Genomic DNA, 17,935 nt, shown 5'->3' with positions numbered 1-17,935 from the left:
AAAATAAATAAATAAATAACAAAAATAAAAACACACGAAAGCAGAACGGGCAGCTTTTAACGTTTGTTTGTGAATCATGTAATATTGTATTTCAAAACCACCTACCTTTCTCCAAACGTCAAACCTCTTCTATTCTACATCCACCAACCCCATCACACCTCCACACCCCCAAAAAAATAAATAAATAACCAAATAAAAAACAGGAAAAAGCAGAACCAGCAGCTTATCGTATGTCAAGCAGTCTCTCTCTCTCAAATAAAAGCCTTATAAAATGAGTTAAGAACTCTCTTGTATTCAAGCAACATAATAAAGAAACTTTCATGCATGAAAGGTTAGAGTGAGATTATACCAATTTGATTCTATAAATCAATCTCTTTAATCAATCCTTTTGCTAATCAGATATTTCAATGATGACAACAATGAAATTTTGGGTTTTGATAAAAGTTTACCACAAAAAACTTGAAAGCAACTATGTGCCATAAGGATCACAAATTAAGGCAATCAATCATCTCAATGATTATGTGACGTAGCTCCTTTTCTCTGATGGTTTTAAAGACACTGATCTACTTGTAAGTTTTACATTTAGCCTTTTTACAGCAATATCTTGCAATGTAAGCATTATACATGGAAAGAAGGGGCAGCTAAAGGCCAGCCCAGGAATATGCAAATATCATATGACCAATAAGATAAGACATCTAAGTTTAATTCCTTTTCAAACAAACAGATGGATGATGTTAGTGCTAGATTTTTTCTATATCCTATTCTGGTCCTCACTTAAGTTTCTAATTTCTTTAGTAATATTTAAACATGGAAAGAAGAATTAGACCATCAAGAGGCTTAGTTAATCTTCAGAATTTAAAATGACTTTCAGGCTACTGTGCAGCAAAATACATGCAATTGATTCCCATGACATTGAAAAAGGCACCTCAAAAAAGGAAAAAAGAATGCCTACATAAGTACTTGTATAGCAAGCAATGAGCGAACTGATTCAATTGTAATTCCTTTGATTATAATATGGAAATGGAGTCACCTGAGTAGGAAGGTTATGAATTTTTGCTACTTCTTTGAAGAGAAAAGCTGTTACTCCACTGGTAGCATAACGCTGGTTTGCATTATGCTTGATCACAAGACCTTTACACATTTCTGGCCGATGGTGTTCTTCATGCTTATCCATGAAATTTGGATGAACTCCATGGGCCATATCAGCAGATACTATAGAGAAACAAGTTAAGAGAAAAGCATTAAAGAGGACATTGATACAACAGATGGTAAATGCAACATATGTAGAGATAGCAACTGAATTCAAACTCAACCATACAACAAAAAATTTGATAGTTTGTCTTTTTCCAGGCAACAGTCTCGCATCAATGCAAGAACATTTATGTAGGATCACATATTTAACATATTTGCATGTGTTTATCTCCACTACCAGAATTAATCTCAGAAAGCCAAGTAAAACCCTAATTTGGAAACTTCACTTCTTTTCCTTCCCCTCGCCCCCACCCTCCAACTTCCTAATATCTCCCAAGCTGGGGTTGGTACCAGCAAAGATAGAAGAATACAAGGTCAAGCATATTATGCAATAGCTTGGCATTCACATCAAAACAGCTAAAAGTAGGTGTAATATTCATCCTACAAGAAAGGATTATTTACCACAGCATAAAAGAAGAAGTTGATTGTTGTTGCATGCAGAAGTTATGGTAAGTCTTTTAAACATTTTCTGCTTCTGTATCTAGAATCGCACAGGCTTAATCTTTTTCCCTGGCGTACATTTTACTTGAAAAGAACAATGGTTTGAGCTACTAGCACATGAACAATGAAGGTTAAACCATACCATGGACACAGGGTGTCAAACTCTGTGAGTTGTGTCTTACAGTTAGGCATGCATGCCTTTGGTATTCTCATCACTCAAGATACTAGGCAGGGTTATGCACAGAACAATGTCTGATCTACTAGCATCTGAAAATTGGGAAGTTAAAAGGCCATTGGAATCGAAATGGTAGAGCAACGTACATAGTTTCCATATCAGACCAGAAAACAACTCACTTGAGTGCCCAATCCCTAATTCAACCAGTTTAATGGGGTTTCAACTGGATGCAGAATATTATATTTTAATATAATTTTTTATTTAAATATATAATAAATATGGTTGAAAGTTTCACAAAAGTATGCCTTTAACTTTTATGAGTTGACCATTAATCAATAATTAAAATGGTAGAAGTTTCAATCTCCTCTTGCAAAAAAATGTTGGAATATAAAAATGTCAATTTGAATGACCTGAAACTGATTCCATTCAGTCTAACCCAGTTCAACACAAGTTTCAATGATTCTTGACTAGTCTGTTTAGAAGGTGCATCTTGGACAGGACAAGCAACTGATCTCCACTTCAAATGATCAGTATTGTCTCAATTCAACTAGTTCAATCAGCCAGTGTGGTCCATATTTCAAAATAGAGTTAACTTATAAGCTCTGGCCCTTAGTCTTTGGATCAAAAGAAGAAGTGTCATGTTAAGGGGACGGATCTACATCTGAATAAGCTCAAGTGAAAGCTCAAGCTTCACTTGAGCCAGTTGATGTGTCTAATTTGTATGCTTCTTCCTTTCGGAACTTTTCAAATGGCTAAAGTTCAGCAACATATGTTGTTATGTAGCCTAGACTCAGGCGTGAATGCCTTCATTCTTTGTTATTCTATCAGACTAAGTTGCTCAAACCTGCCCCTTGCCCGACCTGTTTTCGAGATTTGGGATTTGAGGGCAACTCTAAGGGTCCATTTCCTTTTAAGTAAAAACTTTTCTGGAAAATATTTTCAGGAAGTAGAGGTGATCGGATGACTGAAAATGAGATCCAAGGGGAAAATATTTTACGGGGTCTACAGGTAAAGGACCCGTTGACTCTGTAAATTGTCTTACATCCTGAGGAGCATAAGACAATTTCAAGAGAGCCAAAAAAGACTCTGTACTTCTTCTTTGTCGTCACATCCTCCTTCCTTCCTTCCATCTCCTCCCTCAGCTTCCTCCATCGGTGCAGTTTGGGCTTCCTCCAGCAGCAAATCTCCCCTCCTTCAGCCAGGTATGCTCTGCTCTCTTTCCTTCCTCAGATTTAAAAGATCCCCTTATGGGATTTTGTTGCTGCTTCTTTGATCCTCATATCTGCTCTCCCTCCCATCTGAAAATTTCCGATTGGTTTTTTATTGTTGGTACTGCATCTAGGATGTTTGACCGGCTGCCCTGTTTTGCTATGAGATTTTGTGTCTTGCCTGTTTTAAGTTTTCTGGCTAGAGCTGTCTAGCATGACTTAGTTTTCTCACACCTGTGTTCTGCCAAATCCAGATTATTGACAATGAACAAAGAACTTGATGGAACTGTTCATTATCCTCCTTGGTTTAACAAATATTTGCATGTTCACCTGGTTTAATGCTAATGAACTACAATGAATTTATGTTGAGATCAGCAGACTTGACCTTACTTTTATTTTTTGAATAGATTAATGAAAGTGTTAATGAAGAAAAAGATTACTAAATTAGACATTCTTTAGGGCACTAAATAAACCTACAACAATCAGTGGGGATATGATATGTTTAGAAATTTGCAGATAATTTCTGGATCTCATATATGTTGTTTGGTGCTTAATGTGTCTAATAACAAGTTAAAGTATCTTAGTGAATCAGTAGGGAGCTGCTTTTCTTTGGAAGAACTACAAGCAAATGGTAATGTTGCAACCAAGGGATATAAAAAAGATCAATCAAAAAACTTGACCTTAAAAGACATAAGCAATTCCTTTTAGAGTGGATGTTGAGGTTAATGACTATCCCTTGCAAATTATGTTGATCATTGTTCATGATTTGGTGTCAATTGGCACTTTCATTGAGGAACATCTGACAGTTGAACCAATTAATAAGTATGCTCAAAATTGTGACATTGTCGGCTTCAACAAAATCTAATGAGTGTCCATTGCTGTTTGGAGTGCATGCAGTAGCAGTTTTTTGGAGGGGCCTTCTATGCTGTAATCTATATGTTTAAGATTTACATTCGTATTTTTGTTCCTTAGAACTTAATATGGGATTTTTGTAAGATGACTAAGTTATTAATGTGGAATGTTTTTATCATGCAGGATTATTAATTTTGACCTATGCGTATATTTTTAATTATTTATTATTATATAATACTTTTAATATTTAAAATTAGGTTTTGGATGTCCACAATTGATGAATATTGATATTTTCAGGTATTAGAGAATTGGGTATTTATAAAATTTTTAAAATTTGAGTGACAGTGGAAAATATTTTCTACAAGATGATCCAAACAATAGAAAATGTTTTCGACAGTTTATCCAAATAACAGAAAACATTAAATTTTCCTATAAAATATTTTATACAGAAAAAATTTTCCCAATAAGTTATTTTACAATTAGCAAACAGACCCTAAGGGCTGAACTTCCACACAAGTGTGTTTGAGTACAATAAGATGGAGGCATAGGCTCCTATTTTGCACATTTGGCAGGCAGAAGATAAGGCCTTGCAACCATCCTTTTCAAAAGAGAAAAAAGCCTACTTGCTGAAAAAGTACTCTTAATAAGTGATAAAAGTATTTAACTCAATTAAGAACAGAAGGTGGGAAGGGTGAGATGGAGACATAGCATAGGCTTCTATTTTTCATATTTGGCATGAGAGGGCTTAAGCTTTCAACCATCCTCTTCAGAAGGGAAGTAAAAAAAAGAGCCTACTTGCTGAAAAAGTATTCTTAATAATCAATAAAAGCATTAATGTAATTAAGATCGGAAGGTGGGAAGGGTGAGATGGAGGCATAGGCTTCTATTTTTCATATTTGACATGCAGAGGGCTTAAGCTTTCAACCATCCTTTTCAGAAGGAAAGGAAAAAAAAGAGCCTACTTGCTGAAAAAGTATTCTTAATAATTAACAAAAGTGATAACATAATTATGACGGAAGCATTATGAAGAATGCAATTATGTGATTAAAGGCTTCCAGCTGAACCATACCAAGAAAAGATTGGCGAATTGCACGGTCAAAGGCACTCTCACCAGCATAACTATTGGCTAAGGAACCAACAATGCGTCTCATTGCCTGAAACATCGTTGGTGCCCCAGCTCCTTGAAATGAATCAGAACCTACCTGTCCAACATAAGTAAGAACCTTGTAATTGAGTCATTCTGGGAGGAAGATGTGTATAAAAAAGACTCACATTTACAGTATAAATACCACATAAACATGCCTAATTGAGAACATAAAACGTCTGGTTTTAGCAACTCACTTTAAAACAACACTTTGCTGCTATAATCTTAAAGATTTAAAAGTAATGCAATCTTTTATAGACATCTACCTCATAAAATTAGCTTCCAAACCATTACACAAGAAATTCTCTCAGCTAAAGATTTCTTGTTGTCTTCAGGCAAAAACAAAAAGGTAAGGATTTTCATTCTTACAGATTTCTTATATGGCACATTTTTACGCTGAGTGCAACTCAGATTGCATGCACACGCTAACAGACACATTTTTCCATGGTCATGAAGCATGTCCAGAATAAAATCCTCAGCAGGAGCAAGACAGGTCAAAAGTCATGTCTGTGTCAATAATTGTTAAAGTTTGGTTTTATGTCTAGATGTCTTTAACTTGAGTTGAACAGGTTTTTTTTGGGTTGAATTCAGGTTTCTCAAGAAATAATCTCAGGTAAAAGATTTATTTCATTAGAAATTTACCCATATAGCATTCTTTTAGCTAGGGCAACTCAGATTTCACGCTATGGAGCAAAATTAGCATGACGATAATTGTAAAGCACATGCAAACAGATACTTCATAGCAGGTGTCAAATTCCACGTTGCAAGCCATGCTTGTGACAATAATTGTGTAGCATTTCTGTTTATGCTTCGACTTTTATAATTTGATGGAATATTCATTTCATTTTCAGATTAAATGGGTTCATACCATGTTGAATTGGTGCTTCTCTAGGGTTGGGTTTAAGCCATGTTATTGCATTATGTTCAAAATTAAAACTTAAACCAAGCAATCCAGCCATTCTAATATGCTCAAGCTCCTTTGATAAGCATACAAAAATAAATATAGCTCAGGCAAATTACCTCCTCATTATCAAATAAAGCAACCATCTGAATAGCATGTTCACTTGATAAATCACCAGGTGATCCACATGAATCAACCAGAGCTCTCAAAGCACAATAACTTGAAGCAAGGTTATCTAACCTTCCAGAGAATATAAATTCATTGTTGGCGCCTCCAAGGCAGCTAGGTTGGGTATCACAAATATTCAACTCAATATTGACTATATCATCAACGTCACAACACAGCTCATCTGACAAAATCTGCAAGCAAATGTAAGAAACAGATTTAACACAAGTGTTCTATCAATTCCATTAGTTACCTAGATCAGATTGGTGGATACTTATCTTACATGAATAAGGAAACTATTGATTACAAAATCATAGAAGATTAAGAATAAAAAGCCAAGTAACAAACCTAAAAATAGGATGGTACTGGATGTTGCAAGGCAGCAACTGCATACAAGATGAGACTAACCATTTGCGAGGTCTAATCATGAAGGACTGCATTTTCTTTTTCATTTTAAAAGAGAACATATTACATAAAATAGTCATCGTTTAAAAAGGTTCATCCATAAAACGTGAAAAACAGCTACCATCCAAATTGGGATAGCAAAGCAGAATCCTATGAAGGTTTCTCCAGATACTCCTTGCATTTTCACATAAAGCCACTCCTAGTTAAGCACATGCCACTGCACTTGTTAGACTCACACTTTTATATTGCAGTTAAACAACGACCTTGAATCCCATTTCATGGATCTAATAGATTCATTTCTTTTTTCCCGAGCAGCCTTGTGAATCTAATATCTATGTCAAACCATACTGATTTTCTTCCTTTTCCTGTTTTTCGAAAAAAAAACAACTCTTTGTAAGGATTGACATTGTTAGTTTTAAATTCATCATTAATTTGGAATGATAAAAACAGTTAAATAAGTTTTCCAAACTAAATTTGAGTAATACTGTTGTGCATTTCTCAAGCCAAAATTTTACTTTAAAGATTATTTCTTTGAGTTTAAACGAAAATCAAATTGAAATTCAAGAAAAAATATTTTCCTTGGACTTAATATAATTTTAGCAGTATTGTTTTTGAGAAAAGACAACTTTGTATGTTCTTTACTTGACTAGAGCTTTTTTCTAAAAAATAAAATGTTCTAGAGCTCTAACATTCTCCTTGAGAAATCAAAATTTGGACAGATTGAAAGTGAAGAAATATTTTCATAATTAAGCTAAAAGATTGTCCAAAGAAATTTACTTTGCAAATATTTATTTTTGGACTCAAATATTAAGTGAAAAATAATTCTCCACAATTTCTTTAACTTTTATCTCAAGTTTTTGGCTTTAAAATAACTCTCAAATAAATGACTTTTGAGATTGAGAAAGGTTGATAAAGGAAAAGAAATTTGAAAAAAGAAACAAAACAAAACCTTCAAGATTTAAAAGTGCAAGATATGAAATTTTGGAAGAAGAAATCAATCCCTGCATGACAAATATCACCCTGAAGCAATTTTTTGTTCAAGGGATCGATACTCTATGTTGATTTTAGCAACAAATGGTCAAATTTGGCTCTCACACTGTCTAGTTGTCTACTTCAGAGTTCTACAACAGCTCCAAATCCAAATCATTTCAAGATATAAAAAGGGCACTCCAACACATTTAGATGGTTAGAGATTCGAAACAAAGAAACAACATTTTCAAGATTTAAAAGTGCAAGATATGAAATTTTGGAAGAAGGGATCAATCCCTACATGGACAAAAGCTCCCTAAAACAAATTTTTCTTCAAGGGATGGATCCTCTAAGTTGTTTTTAGCAACCAATGGTCAAATTTTGCTCTCACAATGTCTATTTCTCTGCTTCAAAGTTCTAGAATGGCTCCAAATCAAAATCATTTCAAGCTATAAAAAGGGCACTCCAACATATTTGAATGGTGAGAGAACAGTTTTAAAAGAACATTTACTCAACCTCCACAAGCATTCAAAAAAAATTCATGTGTCTTGAGCTTCAAAGTTTTTTTCTTGTATTAAAATCTTTGTAAATCATTTCTTTCTACTTATTGGGCAAACATTCAACCTTTAAGAGGTCATTTACTTTTGCAAATTCATTTGTCAAAATCTTAGAACTTATCTAGAATCAAGGAGTGAGGTATCTTCTTGAGTGAATTTTGTGAGTTTTGGTAGAAACTCACTTTGGGGTTTAAAGTTTTCTACCTAAGTAAAGAGTTAGAGGTTATACCTTAGCCTTAAAAGGTAGTGGTGTAAAGGTTACACCTTAGCCTTCAAAAGGTATTTATAAAGCTTGATGAAATTAGTGGATTGAACTCCTTAGCAAGAGAAGCTAAGGGAGAGGGCATAGTTGCCTTGGAGGACTGGACCTCTATATATCGTTGTGTTTTAATTTCTCTATCCTTTCTACTTTATTTAATTTCAAGTTCATTAGTGCTTAAATTTCATATATATTTCTTATATTGTTGTTGACCTATAAATATTTAGTTAACTTTGATTTTTGGAGATTTTGAAGTCATGCCAATTCACCCCCTCTTGTATTTCTCATCCACACTTGAGTTAACAGTCATGATTGCAACTATAATATTATCACCATGTCAAAGCCTTTCTTCTTCCTGTCAGAGCTTCTTTCGAACAGATCCAGAGAAGGGTAAGGCTTAATCCATAATTATAGCAATGCATTATTAAACCAATTTTAAACTTCTTAAACTGATCCTAATGATCACAATACAAATGCATATACCTGCATAAGTAGTGGATGATGAACAGCCTTGGAAGACAAACTACTTTTCTCTTTTGGTTCTGCAGGTTCTTCTTCTGGTTTTGTCGCAAGTAGTGGAACAAGGTGAGTCTCTAGATTTGGTTTAAATCCATCTGTGTTCACTGTGCTAAACAATGAAAAGATAAAAAATAAAAATAAGTAGATATATGTATGAGAAGGATGCATTGACAATCTATCCAATAAAACCATTATCTTACAAGCATGAAAGATTCAATTTACAATTAAAAGAAATTTGAAAGATCTTATGGTAAGAACCAAACCATACTTTTTAATTGACCCTTTTCTTATTAAGATAGAGAAGGAAATAGAATTTTGGAAAACTAATCTTACAAATATTCACTACCAGCTACAGTTATGCAATATCAATATTTTCAGCAACTGTAAATCTTGAAATTTTACCACTGAAGCTATAACATTCCCCATTTATATAAAAGTTAGTGTATGAATGATTTTGAAGACAGTTTTGTCACAAGTGGCTACTTTCAGAAAAAAAAAAAGGAACGAAAATGGTAAATTGAAAATTTAACTGTTTAGGCAACATTATGGGGTGTTATCAAGCAAAAGTATTCGTTGTGCTATAATATCAACAATATTTGGAATCCAAAATCAAAATAATATTTGTTCTTTCCAGTACTGAGGAAGTTGCCTCATGCATACAGAATATTATCAACTAGTCTACCTCATATTTTATATGTAAAGGTCCCTCATAGGAGGGGGGTGGGCCGGGGGGGAGGGGGGGGGGGTGGTGGAAGCGGGAGGGTTAGTTTCGCAAAATCAAAATGACCTAAGTTGGCCCTAACTTCTTTGTCCTTCCCTAAGATCAAATAGCTACTAAAACACCAAATGCAGACACAACTCTCTCTCCTTTTCAAGGTTCAAGTGCTTTTGAATTGAAATTTACATCAATAGATTTTAACTAAGGTAATGATGAAGATTAAATTCCATCTCGTCAGTGCAGGCATGCATGCACAGAGAGAGAGAGAGAGAGAGAGAGATGCAAAACAATATAAGACCACGAATAATCACACAATAGTATTCAATTCATCGTGGTAAATTTAAAGGGCTTCAATGAATCTAGCATTTAATCATAGTGATATGCTATTATAACATTGTTAACTAATAACGAAAGCCTGAGCCAGTAAGGTTTTCAAATGTTTCATTCTTTGACTGCTTTGCTACCCCAAAAATAAAAAACTAAAAACAGATTCTGACTAGAAATTGAATAAATAACGGGAAGGTACGGGAGGAGCAAACCACCACAGGCTTGGTTTAACTAGAATTAAAATGTGGAAATCAAATTAAACATGTGTACCTCTTATCTAGTTATTTGTCCACTTGAATAGCATATTGAATACCTTAACATGCACAATATTGATCAATTTGTTATTTTCAATTTTTTAGATCAGATCATTTGCTATAGTTAGTGCATAGTTCTTAGTGATTTCTGGGTAGTTCTTAGTGATTTCCGTGTGGTTACTTCAAGGAGAAATTAGATGGTGATGAAATTACCAATTAAACTTTCCAAAATTTTATCCTATTTAAGATTTTAAGGTTGTGTTATTAAGTTTCTATCGCTCACCCAATAGAAATTCATTTCAGGAAGAAATTACATGAATGAAATTACCAACTAATCTGTCCAAAATGCTATCCTATTCAGAACTTGATGGTGTTTTATTACGTTTCTACGGCATCTGCAAACAAAAATTATTTTAGTGATACAAATAATAGAATGACAGAAATCAGCGAAAGAAACATAATTTGTGATATAAACTATAGAGCAGCAAGACAGGGAAGTGTAGAATAAAAATGACACTACAAGAAAAAGCAAGACATGAGTCCTATGACTTTGCAGGATCCCGTGCAGGCTTCATTCATAAAAGTCCAGTCTGTATCAAATAGAAGAGGAGAACATCATAGCCTATGAAGCTAAAACCCATTTCCTCCTTATCCAATTTATGTGCTCTTATGGTGGTGAAGAACAAAGTAGAGTCAACTTCAACACTGAAATAATATGACCATCACTACCCAGTGCCAATAAATGCTTTATTAATTAAAATTCAAAAGTATTTGCAATATTGTCACAGAATATAACATAATATAAAATTGGTTATTAAAGGAAGCAGTAGATAACCGGTTAAGATGAATTGCCAATGTGGGTACTCGTAGAAGAGGTCTCTTCACTTTGACAAGCTTGTGGAGAAATGAACCATCACTACCTCTGACTATGACTCTTCCTGCAACACTTAGGTCTCTATCAAACCAAGTGTGCCACAAACCACCTCCATAAGTCTGTACATTGAGCATGAGATAATTGGACTTGGATGAAGCTGACTTTGGTTTAAGTTTGAGACAAGGGCTGTCTGTATGTGCAGCAATAACATGAAAGCCATTACCAACAATGTACCTGCAAAACTAACACAAGCTTGCCTTAAGATTTCTTCAACTCCAAAAGTTATAAATTAAAATTTTCAACAGATATAAATTAGGTCCACTCACTTTTCTCCTATGGCAAAAGCAACCAAACAAGACATATTCCTAGTGAAGAAGTAGCGTCCACCAGGCTTAAGGTCCCACTCATCATTCTCATTTAGTAAGTGAAAACCAGCAGCAATCAGCTGTCGTTTCGCTTCAGCTGTAAACAAGAAACTTAACATGTTTGGTCTAAGGTAGATAATTACCCCATGAGGCCTTGTCTCAATGGCTAGGAGGAGGCCCTAAACCTTTATATCAAGTTCAAGTCCCATAATATACGAGTTTGGCTCAACTTTACATTATAGTTTCTCCAGCTATAAGCTGATGGGTTTGTTAACTAGTTTCTTCAATCAAAAGTACTAATTATTATGTCACAATAAGTTCAGAGTATTGTAATTCCTACTTACACATATAATCTCGTAAAAAGAAAATAACAATAAGTAGCAAATCCATTAGCAGAATCAACAGTCAAAACTATCTTCAGTCAAGGTAATACTTGGTTGGTCTTTGAAATACATCAACAAAAGCTGAAGTTGCAACAGCAGTAGTATATATTCATAAATTAAAAAACAAAGAAAGAAAATGAATAAAAGCGAACCAGTAGCGTGAAACTGAGTCCAGGATTCGTTGAGATAATCCAAAAGATCTCCAACTATGGACGCCTTCGTTGATGATGATGATGACGACGATGATGATGAGCAGAGCAGAGGCGGAGAGCGGGAGAATTTGCGGCGGTGGAGACTGAAGGCGAAGGAGGAGGAGGAGGGCGAATGAGGTAGTCTGGAGAAGACTGCTGAAGGGTGGTGTAGGAGTTGCACTCGACTTATCGCTGCCATGGGTTCCACTCCCTTCCAAGCCAAGCCTCTGTAAATGGGTTGCTCAATTTTGAACGCAAATATGAGGATTGGAGAGCTGGCTCTCCCTCCCGGCCTTCTGATCGACTGACTATTTCAAAAATAAAAAATAGTTGAAATGTTTAATAGATAAATTGAAAACGTAAAATAAATCTATTTTATTTGTTTTATAGTACTCGATATTTCAATTAAAATTTTAACATAATTAAATCATATTTTACTTATTATAACAAATATAATTTGTTAATTTATATATTATTTATTTGCTTTACATATCAAATTATAATAATTAAGATAATTATTAATTATTATCTTTATAGCATAATTTATTTTAAACAATAAAGATTGATGAAACAATATGATAAAAAATAATAAAAATGTATGTAAATAATAATTTTTTTCAAAAAAAAGGCAAATAATAGTATTTTTGAATTTTTTAATCAAATCTATTTATCACATGTAAATAGATCATATGTAGAAGTATAAAACAAATAAATTAAATATTTTTTATTTTTAATTATATTATTTTATTTTAATCTAAAAAATCCATATTCGTGTGAATTTTAGAAGTTAAATTTTTTTATATACAAAATTAATTTATCAATAATAATATCTGTATTTTCATCAAACAAAATTGATATTAACCTAAAATTTATATGAAACTAGAGTAGGACCCATGCAACATATTTGTATGTTTTCTTTAATTTTTTTTTTAATGTGATTCAATAGGTAGACAAAATTTTTTGTTGTGGTAAATTGAAGAAAAAAATATGTTTGATGTTAGATAATTATGATGAATTAGGTTATAGAGAAAATATACTATGAATTACTCTATAGAGAAAATATATTTTTCAAAACAATTTTCTAGACATTATAGAAGATATATAAGTGTATAAAAAATTAGGATTTTGTTTATTTACATTGGCAGTGTTTATGTTTGTTTACAATCATTTCTATCTTAGATACAAAATTGATGTTTAGAGATAATCTTTAAGATGATATGGTCTGCATAAGCATGTACAAAATAAGGATGTTCTGTTGTTCATTGTTAGTGTTTAAAAGTATATAAAAAATTCATATTTTAATCATTTTTGTATAAAACATAGTGCTTTGTTGCAAAAAAGTGTAAGGCATTGTAGTATTTTCCTGGCAATGTGATGTAACTTGCTGGATTGATTGTAAAACTACACCAAAAGATTGTCTAGGATTCCAGCAATGTCATTGATTTGCCTTGTGGTGTGCTCTTCATTTTTAAAATTGTAGTAAGTAATATTAGTGTAGAAATGACATAAAATTGAGGATGTGTATTTATTACCTAGTTTTGTGCATTTTGGTTGGATTCTCGGCTTCTTGACTTGTGTTGGTATGTTTCTGTGGTGTGGTTTCTGAGAAAAGTTTTATGATCACTTTGCCGCTCACTGGTGACTATGGAGTTGGATGGCATTCTTCTTCTATGGATGGTGGACGTGTTATTAAAGGTGTTTGGAGATGTTATTGGTGTAATTGGAGGAGAGGTTTTTGAACTAGATATAGTGCTAGGAGTTAGGTAAAGAAAACATAGCCTTCTATTTCATTACAGTCAAATATTTTGTAATTGACAAGATTTACTTTGAAAGCTCTTGAGGTAAGGCTTATAATGAATGTTCTTGTTTGTTGTACCAAAGGTTTTATAGGTCTTAAAAGAGTACATTGGTTGATAGTGTTGAGTGTAGCAAATTTTGTAATGGTAGCTCTCATTAACTTTTCAGCTAATTTGCCAAATCCCACCAACTCCATTTGCCCAGTGTGGTCTTCCACAGTTGAATTGCATGGAATATCTAAAGTGGCGTAAAATCATGGCATCAAAATATGAAAACAAATTATATATGTTAATGAAAAGAATGAAATGGACGTTAATTGGTAACATATAATAGTGTCAGTTGATGGCATATATAAAGGATTCAAAAAAGGCTCGCACAAAGCAGAGTGACGGGTTTGACTTGAAGGTGCAATTAAAATGTAACAATAGAATTATGAAGAAATGTCAAAAAGCTAGGCAAATATCACATTAATAGATTATAGTTCAAAATGATAAGCATTAAAAAAAGGCTATCTCACATCAAGGTAACTTGTGGAAATTGATAATGCAATCAAAATGTAACAAAATAGTGTATAAAATAGTGAAAGGATGTAAAAAAGCCAGCCAAATACTACATTAGTTAAAAATGATTAAGCATCCAAGAAAAATGATCACAAAACTATATTTGTTCAGTGTTGTCTTCCACAGTGAATTGTTTGGAATATCTATAATAGCATAAAATCATGTCATGAAAATATGAAATAGATTATGTAAATTGATGTCATATTACATGATAAAATAGTCAAATGGATGCAAATTGATGAAATATAATAGAATCAGTTGATGACATATATAAAGTATTTAAAAAAGGCATCCAAAAAGCAGAGTGACAGGTTTAACTTGAAGGTGGAATTAAAAAGTTACAAAACAGTGTATAAAATTGTGTAGGGATGTCAAAAGGCCAAGCAAATGTCACATTAACATGTTTTGTTAAAATGATAAAGTACTAAAAACAAGCAACCTCGAAATAGGGTAATAGATGGAAATTGATTATGTAATCAAGATGTAAGAAAACAGTGTATAGAATTATGTAGGGATGTAAAAAAGCCAGCCAAAGACCACATTAGTTAAAAATGATAAAGCATCCAAGAAAATTGATTACAAAGCGAAGTGTAACAAAATAGTGTATAGAATAGTTAAAGTATGTCAAAAAGGTATGCAAATATTACATTCACAAGTCATAGTTCTAAATGATAAAGCATTCATAAAATGTAACCACGAAGCAAGGTGATAGTTTAAACATGATGTTGTAGTCAAAATGTAATACAATAATATACACAATTGTAAAAGGATGCCAAAAAGGCAGTCAAGTAGGAAACTAAGAGGTTATCTAAAAGTAAATTTATAGTTAAGTGAATAACTTATGGCTTACTTACGTTAACATTGGTGTTTTCTTTTCATGTTCTGAACATTAGTATTTTCCAGCGCAAAACCACAAGCCTATTCCGCATTCATTGCAAAAATTGTAGCACTAGCCATTCGTTATGTCTATATTTACTGTTGTGGCTATGAGTTTGAACCTAATGTGCTTTATGGGGTATTTCTTGTTAATTTGATTTTGAAAGATAAATTTTTGTAAAATTTAGTTTGTAATTTACGTTAGTAGCCTGCACTTTAGCTGGATCAGCTACTAAGATTTTCATAATAGTTGACTAGTTTGCTTCCATAATGACTGTAGCTAATTGATGCATATCAATTATTATACACTGAAAGGTGTTTTTTCAAACGTGCAGTAACTATTGTAGTCATGTGTTGTTTTGTTTTTTATATATTATAGAATAATTTAATTTTGTATATTACCTTTGTTTGAATGTTGCTATTTCTGGTATGTTTAGGTCTATATAAATTCTTTTGGCTAAGCAGAAGATAAAGTAGAAGGTGCTTGAAAAGAAAGACATATAATTATAAGTTTGTTTAGCAAATAATAATTCAATGTATTATATATGATTTTCATATTCATGTATTCTTTTACTATTGTGCCAGCAAATATAACAATGAGGTTGTTCACTTCATCCAAAAGGAAGTCTTGATTTATTTCTTTAGCCTTATCTCCATATAAGATGACTTTCAAATTGTTTTCATTAGTTGAAAGAAGTGAAAGCGTTAGATTTAGTTTTGGTAGGATATAGGAATTTGTAAAAATGAGTAAATTTTAGGTTTACCTTAAGTCCTTTATATAGAGGTTTCTTTTTTTAATGTCATTTACTTTGTTTTGTGAACGAACTATCCCAATTGTAGTAATGGATTTCAAGGCCCTCATAAAGTTTGGTTGTAATAGAAATTGAATAAAAATAATTATTATTGCAGTCAATATTAGATTAAATATTTTTTTTTGGTTTTCTATAATGGATTTATGAGTGGCTAAAATACCTGTGAAGAAATATCATTGTGAACTCTACTGTTTAACTGATCAATAGTTGCAAAAGAAAAGTAACATGGGGGATATAGGCTTAGGTCTTCATGAATCTCTTCAATCTTAGTATTTCTTGTAAGCATCACCATGGTTTATGGGGGAATAAGATTGAAGAATGCTTTATTTTTTTGTTGATTTGACACTTTTTGATTCGATATAAAGAGCCTTCTTTCAGTAGAGGTTGGAATTGTGAAACATCTAAACTTCTAACTGTAAAATGCATTGCATTTTTCTTTTAAGTTAAGAAAAATGCAAAAATGTGTAAAGTTAATTTTTGTTGGCAGGAAATTGTTTAATTTTTAATATATTGTTAAAAGTTCATAAAAGAAAGTGATAGTTATGATATGGTGAGGAAGTTGCATTACAATGTAGTTACTTGAGCATCAATAACTAAAAAATCTAAATTAAGAAGTGTGTATGGTTTGCGTGTTCAGCACATGAATAGCTCAAGTTATTAATGATATTAAACTTACTCAAATGGTAGATGTACATTTCCTTACTTGGTTTGTCAGAAAGCATGGTGATTTTAGGCTTTTCATGCCTTTGATGGGCCAAATTTTTTAAAGTTGTTTCCCAAGAAATCATTGCTCATTTAGGTGAATCTATGGCTGAAATTAGTGTCATTAGACTTGCTAGGTTTTTCAAAAAAGCTAGGTGATTTTTTTAGGCTTTTTGTGCAATTTCCATGCCAAAGTTTACACTTGTCCACTTATTGCTCATTTATAGGCACATGAATAGCTCAAGTTAGTGATACTAAACTTGCTCAAATGTTACAACTATGCTTGGCTTCTCAATAGGTTATGTTAATTACTAAATGAAGGTGTCATTTGGTGGTTATTTATAGCAGGTTGAAATTTAGTTGCAACTAAGTGTTTAATATATTTTAAACTAAGAAAGTGAAAATCTAACAATTAAAAAATATAATGAATACTTTTCCAATATTAGAATTTTTATATATACTAACTTTTGATGTCATGTACATTGCACATGGTTGTACATATTAGAAATATTTTAAAAAATTGATTATAAGTTGAGGTAAAATTATGTTTATTAATTAATTAATTAAGATTACAATATATATATAGGCAGATGAAATTATAAATTTCATTACCAATATTTAATCACATAAACACAAGAGGAAATCGATTTGGACAAAAAATTGAGTCCAAAAAAGACAAAAAAAGAAGAAGAAAGAAACCCTTTTTATGAAGCCTACAGGCATTATACATATATGGGTGATAATTGAGAAACAGAGATTGTATTATCAACAATAAAATTTCCACATAATTATACAAATCGAATGTTGAAAAGTAGCTTTAGTCAATAACAATCCACTTACAAAATAAAATAAAATAAAATAGTGTAAATTAATAATGATAAAAAATCATATCATACTGTAAAAATTAATAACAGTTTAGAAGTATAAAACCTACTACTTCCCTAAAAATTCTACATGAAAAATAATGTAAAACTTGAAATTTACCATTTCCACTATCTGAATTCAAAAAGTTATAATCATCATATTTAGAGTCATTCCACCCATCTACCTAGATGTTAAAATAGTCAATGTTTGAAATCCATCCAATTTAGCATAGAAGGTGTAACACCCCGTACTTTGAGATGATGTCTAATAGAACTTATCAGATACCAACTGAAGATAATTAAAGTATTTAAGAGTGTTGGAGGGTTAAAGGAATAATTTGGAATAAATATTTCATATGCAAGAAAT

The 17,935-nt window shown here is 32.4% G+C and overlaps 1 protein-coding gene across 1 annotated transcript in view; it reads right to left on the bottom strand.

The window, feature by feature from the left end:
- LOC110428778 (Zn-dependent exopeptidases superfamily protein) overlaps window positions 1–12,257 on the bottom strand; it is a 13,803-nt gene extending 1,546 nt beyond the window's left edge. The window contains exons 1-7 of the mRNA XM_021444687.2: window positions 11,920–12,257; window positions 11,346–11,481; window positions 10,981–11,253; window positions 8,811–8,955; window positions 6,092–6,331; window positions 4,997–5,129; window positions 1,031–1,212 (exon numbers count right to left, since the gene is read on the bottom strand). Coding sequence (XP_021300362.1) covers window positions 1,031–1,212; window positions 4,997–5,129; window positions 6,092–6,331; window positions 8,811–8,955; window positions 10,981–11,253; window positions 11,346–11,481; window positions 11,920–12,157 — 1,347 coding nt within the window. The 5' untranslated portion in view covers window positions 12,158–12,257. The remainder of the gene's footprint in view (window positions 1–1,030; window positions 1,213–4,996; window positions 5,130–6,091; window positions 6,332–8,810; window positions 8,956–10,980; window positions 11,254–11,345; window positions 11,482–11,919) is intronic.
- Window positions 12,258–17,935: the final 5,678 nt, after the last annotated feature.

Source organism: Theobroma umbraticum, unplaced genomic scaffold (assembly GCF_002168275.2).
Source record: "Theobroma umbraticum cultivar Fairchild unplaced genomic scaffold, ASM216827v3 scaffold_477.0, whole genome shotgun sequence".
NCBI lineage: Eukaryota > Viridiplantae > Streptophyta > Magnoliopsida > Malvales > Malvaceae > Theobroma > Theobroma umbraticum.
This window is presented reverse-complemented; position numbering and strand designations above follow the sequence as displayed.